The sequence below is a fragment of the Panthera tigris genome, chromosome C1 (assembly GCF_018350195.1).
Source record: "Panthera tigris isolate Pti1 chromosome C1, P.tigris_Pti1_mat1.1, whole genome shotgun sequence".
Classification (NCBI taxonomy): Eukaryota; Metazoa; Chordata; class Mammalia; order Carnivora; family Felidae; genus Panthera; species Panthera tigris.
The window spans coordinates 105,517,797-105,528,324 of NC_056667.1; the positions used below are offsets into that span (position 1 = coordinate 105,517,797).

General features: G+C 57.8%; 1 protein-coding gene across 1 annotated transcript; it reads right to left on the reverse strand.

The window, feature by feature from the left end:
- Positions 1-7,410: 7,410 nt before the first annotated feature.
- Positions 7,411-9,621, reverse strand: C2CD4D (C2 calcium dependent domain containing 4D). Its single transcript, XM_042997360.1, has 2 exons — positions 9,540-9,621; positions 7,411-8,694 (listed from the first exon to the last, which is right to left on the reverse strand). Exon 2 carries the CDS (start codon positions 8,486-8,488, stop codon positions 7,460-7,462), a length of 1,029 nt encoding a protein of 342 aa, XP_042853294.1. The 5' UTR covers positions 8,489-8,694; positions 9,540-9,621; the 3' UTR covers positions 7,411-7,459.
- Between the last annotated feature and the right edge of the window lie 907 nt (positions 9,622-10,528).

Sequence of the window (10,528 nt, forward strand, 5' to 3'; positions counted from 1 at the left end):
TCTCTGTGGTCTCTCCTTCGTGCCCGAAAGCACCTGGGAGTGCCAGAGGTGTGGAGGTTGAGAGGCCGTGAGGATGTTTGGAGGAAGAGGATGGAGACTGGGAACACAGACTCTGCCCTCTGAGCCCTGGCTCCTGTGGCATACCAGCCTGCAGAGGAGGGGGTCCCTTCCTGTGGTGGGTCTGGGTAGAGAGCAGACAGTAGGGTGCCCAGCGGCTTGACGTGGTGTGGGCAGGGATGCACACACCTTGGAGGGGCAGCTGCTGAGGAGCAAGCCTTTGCTAGAGCATTGTGGCGACCCGGTGGTGGCGATGGTCATTCACTTTGGCATTTATTGAACACCTACCGAGGGAGACCCTGGGAGGAGGCCTCCCCTGCCAGGTGTTGGTTGATTTCCTACAACCACACAACAGCTCCTCATAGAGCACAAGGCTAGCCTTTTGTACCAGAAAAGCCTGTAGCCCTGCCTTAGGCCCCCTACAGGCTTGCTCCCTAACCTCTGAATCTGCTCTGCTGTTGGAGTTTTCTTTCTGCTGGCCATTCCCGGACACCTCTCCACCATCCCCCTCACACTGTCCCTTTGCCCAGGAGATGCTCCCCACAGGCAGGTTTCCTTCACGGGGCGGGGTGGGGGTGGGGGGGAATGCACTAGAAGGGCTGCGCTCTGCTGGGGTGGGGTGGGGGAGGACTGCCCAGAGAGGGAGTGACTCCATCCGGCCCCTCCCCCTCCCACTGATCCTGCCTGGCCCCACCCAGCTTCCTCCCTGACGTGGCACCCTCTCTCTGGCCTCCTGGGGTGGGGGTGCTTCCCTGCCAAGGCGGTGGTGTTCTTCCTCCACCAGGTGGCCCCGGAGCTTGCTGGCACTCACTCCCCTGGGTGCTCACAGCTGACCAAGCAGGTGGCCATGGATTCTGCTCTGAGAGGGTCTCTGAGTTATAGACTGTGGGTGGGGACAAGGACTGCCTGACTCTGTGCATCCCACTGCCCCCGGCCTGGTTCCCCACGTTCTCTGCACAAATGAAACCTCGCACCCCTGGGCCAGTGGGGAGAAAAGTGCCAGGCTAGTGGGCATGGGCAGCGAACAGAGTGTGGTTGCTTCCTCCCCCCACCCTTTGTCTGTCACCCTTAAAGGCAGGAGGGGCTCCTCCATTGGTGAATGAACAGAAGGTGGGGTGGCCAGCCTTCCATCCACTGCTGCTGTTTGCCAGCTGAGTAAAGCAGTGTCCCCACCTCATCGCAGGGGGTGCTGACATTGGGAGGGCCTGCCCACATTCTGGCCCTTCACTGGATCTAGCTTCCTTCACTCTGTTCTCCCCCCCTACCACCCCACACCTGTCTTCCTTCCCCGCTGCTCCCTTTCTTTCCCCTCCCTGTGTTTCCTGCTTATCCCCCTTTCTACAGTCTCTTCCTCTGCAGTGTCCCCAGCCCCTCCTCCTGCTTCTCCTTCAGTTTCCATCAGGACTGGCCTGCAACCCCTGCCAATCCATCTCTCTCCTTCTCTCTTGTCTTGTCCTCCTCCTCCTTCTTGACCAGAGTCTTCCTCTCTCTCTCTCTCTCTCTCTCTCTCTCTCTCTCTCTCCTGAACCTCCTGATAAGTCCTTTCCACCTGCCTGCAGGGCCATGGGCCTCTTACCCTGAGAGGCTCGGTGCTGTCTCTGTGGGGCCCTGTCCATGGGGCAGCTCCCTTGGTGCCGTCCTTGCTGCCCCGGCTGCCCAGGAGGGCAGGGAGCAGGGCCCAGGGGAGGGAGGAGGGAGCAGGGAGGGAGCACCTGGCCTGTCAGCAGGCAGGGGAAAGGAGTGGCTGGCAGAGTGGCCTGGCACCAGGAGGGGACAAGGAGAGAGATCTGAGGAACAGAGTTTGGAGCTTTGGAGAGAAACAGGATAAGTGAAGGGAAGGAGGCCAGCATTTATTGATCACCTACTGTGTGCCAGGCCCTTTGCCAGTCACTTTAGAAACCCATGATTTCTTCCATTCTCATAGCATCCGCCATTATTCCAGATTTACCCATAAGCTATGTGATGCTCAAAGATATTACTGACTTGCCCAAGGATTTGCCCAAGAACACTAAGTGGCTGCACTGTGATTTGAACCCAGGACTTTGTGACTTTGGAATGGTGTGTTTTCTATCTGAACCAAGATAGGTGATGTGCAAAGGGGAGATGGGAAAGGGGTGGCTTCTCTGTGGGGTGGGGGAGCACGGACTGTGACTCTTCTCCAGGATGAGGTCAGACTCCTCCCATGGTTCTTCAGTTCCTTGAGGCCTCTGACTGCTTAGCTCCTGCGCCTGGCTGTCCTTCCCTAGAATTCTCTGACTCCCTGATGCCTCCACAGGTCTGTTGGTGGGCCGCAGGGCAGGGCTAGGGGAGTGTGCAGGGGCAGAGGAAGATGGGAGGGGAGAGATGAGGAGAGGAGAGATGCCGCGCTCTGCACCAGTTGGAGGAAGCAGAGCCCCTAGACTGGGTTGGCCTGCACCAGGGCCGGTACTGAGGAAGGGTCCTGCAGAGGGGCCTCGGGGCAGAGCAGGTCCTGGATGCCACTTCTCTCCAGAGTTTGATTAGCTGGGCCTGGCTCTCCTGGTTACCCAACAAGCCGGCTGGCCAGGGGCCAGGCTGCAGTGGGGCGGCTCCCTGGCACCTCCCCCTGCTCTCACTCCCAGCTGGTAAACAGCAGAGTGGGGGCCAGCCACGCCGCAGCACGTGGCACCTGGCGTGGAGAGGGGCAGGCAGCTGTCTTTTCCCTCTCCTGCCACCCCACCGTGCCCTTCTCCACTCCTGCCCCACTTTGGAGGCTTCACGCTCTTGCTACCATCAGCACCTCCATTCCTGGGTAGCCCCCCAGTGTCTCCCAATGGCTGCAGCTTGAGGGACAAAGGTTAAAAGTAGAGAAGGACTCCCCAACTCCTAGGATAGTGGGCAAGGGGATAGGGAGAGAGGAGGAATGGAGTGGACCCTTCTGGGGACCTTTTCATGCTGAGAGTCTGACTGTGTGTGCCTGTGCCTCTGAGTAGCCCGTGTCCTTTTGGTAAATGCATGGTCCATGCCTCTAAATATACTTCTTTGCACAGAATAGGATGCTGGTCTGGTTTGGGGGCTCTCCCCCTTGGGCAGGCTTGGAGTGGGAGGCAAAACTCTCCAAAGCACCCAGTGCCCCCTGGCAGACAGGAGGAGTCAGCCTGAGGCTGAGGGACAGGGCTGCAGGGGAGGGCTGGGGTCATGTTGGACTGCTCCCCACTTCCTAGCCCGGTGATTGGCTTTGCTTCCACTCAGGATCCTCTATCTGTGTTTCTCCCTGCCAGCTCCTCCCTGTCTATGGGTCTGTCTTCTGTACCTCTCCATCTTTTCTCCTCTTTCAGCCTCTCTTCCTCTGTGACTCTGGGTCTCCCAGGGTCTTTTCTGACATCCCAGTTGTGGGTACAGAGTGGAGGCCCTGGCACTGTGCCAGGTGGTCCTGCCCACCCCAGATACTACAGGCATGGCTGTCTCTCCTAGCCATGCTAATTGTGCCACTGTGCAGGGTGAGGATGAAGTGCCGGGGGTCGGGAAGACAGGGTCCTGGCCTCTGGGTCTTTGTGAGTCACGTGCCTCCTGGACACTCTCAGGTCTCTACTCCTTCCCTGCCCTAAGCATACATGCCTGGGGCTCTTTCTCCCTAGGGCAAGAAGGTACCATGGTCATCCTTTTGGAAGTCCCCACCCCCCACCCCCATGCCTAACCTTCCTCCCTCCTGCTCCAATCACAGCCCCTTTTTCTGGAGGAATCAGTCCTTTCAAAAATCAGGCAGTGGTTTTTTCCTCCGATGCATTCTTACATTCTTATGCAAGGAAGAGGCTGATAGGGATCTGAGAATCATTTCACCCCCCACGTGCCCAAGTTCCCTTATCAGGCTGGGGAATCTCAACTCAGGGGGCCAGCAAGCAGCCTGGAGAGGGTGGAGGGTGGTGGTGGTGGCTTGGAACTGGAGAGCAGTCACCAACTTGTTTTCCCTCCCCCCCCACCCCCTAAGCCACAGAAACCACTTGAAGCTCAGTGCGAGCCTGCCCTTCCAGTGGGGTGCCTGGGGGTGTGGAGGTGGAAAGTATATGTGGGGCCTGGGCAGGCTGCGGACCACATACTACCCCAGCCCCATCCTCCAAGGGCCACCCCTCTGGGAAGCCTGATTCATTGATTAGGACAACCTTTCCTGGGTCTTCTCTAAGAGGTCCATGCGGGGCAGGGGGTGGGGTGGGGGGGGGGAGACCTCAACCCACCAACCCACTGGAGTGACCCAAGGAGGGGGTTGTCCCTCCTCCTCCCCAAACCATTAGAAGAAGCACAACCGGTGCTCTATAAACATCTGTAGATCTCACAGCCTCCACCCCTCCCCTTTCCTGTCACAAAGGCCACTGTGGGTGGAGGGAACAGCAGGAGTTTGACCCCAGCTCCTGGCCCTGAACTTTCTATGGTGACCCTGCCTGTATCACTCATCTGTCAGTTAACATTTGTGGTCACTTAGGTTTGGATGCAGCAAGGAAGGTTGAAAGGCAGGAGCTCTGGTTTTTAGAGCCAAAAGACTTGGATAAGAAGGTGGCCTGCCATTTATTGGTCTCCAGTTACCACATCAGTAAAAAGGGGACAACAATAACTGTCCTGGAGGCTTTGAGGCCCCAGCTGTGTGCACACAGGAGGGGTTCTTAGGACCTGATTTGTCCTAGGGCATGTTTCTGTGGCTTTAGCTGGCCAGGAAGTTTCTCCAGGGACATTGTGGCCCCCATCACAGGGGCCAGCTGACAGCTTTGAACTGAGTGAATTGCTCTGTGAATTCCCACCTCACAGCTGCCTCTGAGCAGCAGAGTGGGGTGGGGCATCTGGTGGAGCCAGGGTCCTAAACCTTCCTTGCAGCCTGGCTTTTCCCTGACCTGCCTGTCAGGAAAATGGGACTAACAAACAATAACTACCTTACTGAGTGGTTGTGATGATTACTGGGATAACACAGGTAAGGCACGAGACCTGGTACAAAGTACTGTGGTTAACAAAAGATGTTTTGGTCCATCCCTCTCTCTTTCCATTCCTATAGTCCTCCCTTCTCTTTATCTGACTCCCCCTTTTTTTTTAATTAAAAAAAATTTTTTTAACGTTTATTCATTTTTGACAGAGGGAGACAGAGCATGAGCAGTGAAGGGGCAGAGAGAGGGAGACACAGAATCTGAAATAGGCTCCAGGCTCTGAGCTGTCAGCACAGACCCCGACACGGAGCTCAAACTCGAACTCACAAACTGTGAGATCCTGACCTGAGCCGAAGTCGGACACTCAACTGACTGAACCACCCAGGCGCCTCAGTGACTCCCCTTTTCTATGCCCCTTTCCTGCTTTCTTTTTCTCTATCTTACCAAATAACTTTTTTTTTTTTTTACATTTTACTTACTCATTTTGTAACTTGTTTGAACCTCATGTCTGTTTTGATCACTGCCTGGCACCTCGTAGGGCCTCCCTACCTTGTATTGCAGGAATGCAGGAATGAAAGTTAAAGGGCCTCTACATTTCTTTCCAGGGACTTTCAATTGGGCATCAAATGCAGTTGCTTACCAAAGGTTATTATGGGGGCAGGGGTGGGGTGGGGTTGAAGTAGGACAGTTCTAAGGACAGAGCTAGACCCATGGGTGACTTCACAGATTGAAAAAATTGGAGTGCTCTCATCCTAGGGCAGGAGGAGACCCCTTTCAGAGTGACCTGGTTGGGAACTTGCAGCTGGCACCTATATATTAGATAATGAGGGGATTAAGAGCCCAGACTCAAGCCATACTCTCTGGGTTCAAATCCTAGCTTTACTCCTCAGTAGATGAGTAAAGACCAAGGTCATATTGGATAACAATAGTACTTAACCCTTCTGGGAATTGCTGGGAAGAAGAAACTGAGTCGACAAGTTGTTGAACAGTTCCTTGCTTGGTGATAATCCTGGTAGCTGTTAGCACTTATTATTGCTTGGTCAATGCTACCACCTGGTGGACATCTGGAGCACGATTTCACTGGTCTTGGGCTGGGGCAACAGGTGGGGGTACCTAACTAGAGGATGGAGAAGGAATCTGGGCGATCTGAATGGAGGTATGTGTGTGTTGTGTTAGCATTACACATACCGAGGGCTATCAGGATCCAGCAGGCTCTTCCCGCCCCTCCCCGCCCCCATTCAGGGCACCATGGAAACTGAGAAAGGGCCCAAGGGGGAGGGGGAAAGAAGCTGGTTGGCCCAGTGTCTTCTCCTCCTCCCTCCTTCCCTCCCTTCCTCCCTTTCTTCCCCTCCTCCCTCCTTCCTTTCTCTAAGCCTGGCCTGAGCCAAGAGGAACCTACTCCAGGGAAGGTGGAGAGAGAAGAAGGTCACTGCTGACATCGGGACATTTAGGTAGGAGGTAGACAGAATCTGACCTACATTTATCCATCATCCCCACCCTCCCCCTATTCACTGGGCATCCTTAAGAAGTGCTCTCGGGGTGCCTGGGTGGCTCAGTAGGTTGAGCATCCAACTTCTGCGTAGGTCATGATCTCGCAGTTCATGAGTTCGAGCCACATGTCGGGGTCTATGCTGACAGCATCAAGCCTGGAGCCTGCTTCGAATTCTGTGTCTCCCTCTCTCTCTGCTCCTCCCCCCACTCATGCTCTGTCTCTCTCTCTCTCCTTCAAAAATAAATTAAAAGACATTAAAAAAAAAAAAAAGAAGTGCTCTCACACTCAGGTGGGACTCCCTCCCCATATGAATCCCTGGGACATTTTATCTCCATCATTCAGTCCCCACGTGCTGGTCTGACTCTCGGTTCCTGCTTTGCCTCCTAGGATGGCACAGGAATAAGCAAGAGACAGGGCACCTAACTCAGCACTGTGTCTGATGTCTCCTGACTCACTCATCAAGATACAGAAATTTCATCTCTTTTCATGACAGATGTGGGTACAAGTGGGGAGTAGATGAGTGGAGGACTGCTGGAATCCCCGGAGATAGGGGGACTGGTGGGGGGCAGGGGGAGTGTGGCTGATGTTTGTTTCAGTCACAGAGCTTTTTTCTGGAGTGACTCAGTGATTGGAGGGCCCCCAGGAGGGGTGGAGGCCTTTTTGGACAGGATCTTAGGACCTACGCAGCCCAGACCTATTAAACTAGCTTCAGGGTCTCTTGGGGATGGAGCCCAGGAGTCTGCATATTTAACACACTCATTCAGCATTGCTGATGTCTGATTATTCTAATGCTTATTCAAGTTTGAGAACCACCACTTGAGGTCTGCTCCAACTCAGTGTGAATGCGCTTCTTCCATCCCTGGTACAGCCATGGCAGAGGGAAGAGAGTAGGCTGCAGATCTGAGAGTATAGGGTGCCAACAGGGGAGAAACCCTGCTAGAAGCAGGCACTTTATTAGCAAAAATAAATACCGGCCAGGCAGCCTGAAAAGAACGAATACTGCAGATCGAGTGGAGGCCTCCTGAGGAAAAGACAGGTTCTCAGCCTATGGGCTGAGATGGCCAGGCGCCAGGGAGGCCCCTGGACCCAGCTCCCCACCCAAGGGGGGCAGCAGGGCCATAAGAGGCGTCTCACACTCTCCCAGCAGGATATCTCGGCGGAAGCCCGCGCCCCGGTCTAGCACCTTGGCCCTCAGACTGCGTGCCACCAGGTCTGGCGGCCCCAGCCCGTCGAAGAAGAAGTCCTCGTTGAAGATGGGGTTGGCGCTGCACTTGACCACGCGGCTCCGTTGGCCCCGCGGCCGGACGCGCGGCCACAGCCTCAGCACCACGCAACAGCCGCCGCCGCCGCTCCCGGCCCCGGCCCGCGACCGCGGCAGGCCCTCGGCGCTCACCAGGCGCAGGCGCAGCCGCCCGGGCCCGGCCAGGTACTCGGCGGAGAGCCGCAGCTGCCCCCCTCCGGGCGCGAGGCGCAGCACGCTCTCCTTGGTGGGCCGCAGCCGGCAGCACGGGAAGTCCGGGTGGAAGAGCGGCGGCCCTGCGCGGCGCGGCGCGTACGGGCTGGTGCGGGCGGAGCTCGCCTCCTCCCGGGCCGCCGAGCGCGGCCGGGGCCGGCCGGGGTCTGGCCGCGGCGAGCCCAAGGGCGACGACTCGGGCGACGAGGCCGTGTCGCTGTCGGGGGCCCGGCAGAGGCGCAGGTCCGGGGCGGATACGTGCAGCCGGGCGTGCGCCGGGGACAGCCCCCTGGCGGCGGCGGGGGGCGGCGGGTGGAACAGGGACTCGCGCCGGCGTGTGTGCGGGCTCTCAGGCAGGAAGGCCCAGCCTTCGCGGCCCGCCAGGTGCGGCAGCGAACAGGCCGCGGGGAGGCCGCGGCCAGCCGGGGGCTGGGCGCCGCCGGGGTCTGGGAGCCGGGGCGGGATGCAGAACTGCGGAATGCGGTCGGGGGTGAGGACGTTAGGACAGGCGCGCACGGGAGGGCCCCGGGCTCGGCGCTTGGGGAGCAGGTTGGACGGCGCCCATCGGGGCCCGGACTCCGGGGCCCCCAGCCTGTAGCCGGCTTTCTCCAAGAGCCACATGAAGTGGGGTGAGGATGGCGGAAGTCCGAATTCCGCGAGGCCGAGAAAGTGCAATTTCAGCGTTCCGGGAGGGGAGGCCTTCGGAGGAGAGAAGAGGGTTTGAGGTGGGTGATGCTCCGAACATACACCGGGTGGGCCGAGCACTTTGCTCCCAGCGCGCGGGCCCCTCTCTGGGCGGGAAAAACGGGGCTGTGAAGCCTGGAGGCCTGGGGAGAAATGGAGGACACCGGACAGTCACATTTTCAGATGCAGGCCTCGGCAAATGCAGACTCCGCAGTTAGTGCTAACGGTGTTCACTCTAAAGAGTTAGAAGAAGGCCCAACATACCCACTAGAAAGAACTCTAGCTACTGTTAGGAGAATTAGAGGGACATTCTCGAATCATCAAAAGGTCTGTAGTCACAAACACGGACCCAGATCCCAAACTCCGCTTGTACATCTTGCTCCCCTGAAGAGGCATAGAGGCCCTGGGCAAGCTCATCCCCTTCTCCCTCGCGCGTCCCGAAGACGCAGACTCTCCTCCAAGATCTTGTCCGGCGTCCCCTTTGGCTGCCTTCCCCGCGCCTCGGCAAAATCCTCGTAAGACTGAGCCATCCTTTGGCCCCAGCCCCACCTGCCTCCTCTTGCTCCTCCCTCTCCTTTCCGAGCGGCTCGAGGCCAGAAGCGGACTCGCTGCACACCTGGCCGCTGTCCTGCGAGCACTCAGGGCCGTCCAAGGAGATGCACCTCTAGGGGACACAGAATCCTCTCCACCCCAATCCCTGACTGTCCCGTTCCCAGCCTCCCCGCCCCGCTACATCCCGAGTCTGCCGGGCGGGCCCGGCCGTTGGGCCGCCACTCCCACTCTCCACTCCTTTTCTCCCCAGGAAACCACTGAGCACAAAGGCGGTATTGATTCTCCGCCACCCCCAGAGCGGCTCCCTCAGAGGCTCCGCTGCCGCTCGCTTACCGCACCCCCGCGCCCCACCCGCGGGACCGCGGCGTTCCGGCCGTCCGCCTGGGAGTCCGAGCCCATGGCAGGCTCCGTCGGACGTCCGGGGTGCAGGCCTCACCTGTAGGCCGCCGCCGGTTCCTGGCCTCTGATCAGCAGGCGTTCAGAGCCAGGAGGGGAGTAGCTTCCTCTCCGGCTTGCTCCCCCAGCCCAGTCCTTCTGGGAGGAGCTGGCAGGGGCCTCCGCTGCCTACGTACGACCTCTTTTCCTGGATAAACAGAGCTCTGTCTCCACGGTCATCAGCCCGTCCTTCTTAACTCCTTCCTCCAGCTTTCTAGCAGCAAGCCGGTCCTGGGACCCCAGCCTCCTCTGCTCCCCCCGCCCCTGGGAGGGCTGCAGTGAGGAGGTCGTTATCATCGGGCAGTGGCCTCCACCACCCTGTGTGCTGCACTGGCCACACCCTAGCCCTGCCGGGTGAAACCCATCGCCTTGATCACACAAACCACATATTCTGCAAAGCCTTCCTTGCTGGAATCCTTTGACTACCCCCTCCCCTCCCCCCAACACCCTGTGCAGTTCTGGAGCCATCACAATAGCTTCCCAGACAGAGTGACTTTCTGTGACTAGTTCTCTGAATTACACTGGCCCAAGGAAAAGTGACCAGGATCCAAATGTCTGAACATAGAGACACTGAGGACAAAGCTCCTTCTGTCCTTGGGCCAAGCTCAAGCTGGCCTGTGCTCCCGGTCTTTGGCAGAAGGCTGTTAAACTGTGAACATGGAGGCTGCCTCGCCTTTCCTTCCCCTCTCCTGCAAGCAGATCCTAGGAAGCACAGGCCACCACTGGCAAGATGCGACCCTCAGTTTCACCCACCATCCTTCAGTCTCTCGAAGGTGTCAGGCTCTTTCCCTACCAAGGATCTTTGCATAGGCTATTTCCTCCCCTAGGACCACACCCCCCTTTCATCCTTCAGATCTGATAGCCTTCCATCTAAATTAGAGACTTCTGCATGGTTCAGTTGGTTGAGCCTCTGACTCTGGTTTAGCTCAAGTTATGATCTCCTGGTACATGAGTTAGAGCCCCGCATCAGGCTCTGCACTGACAGTGTGG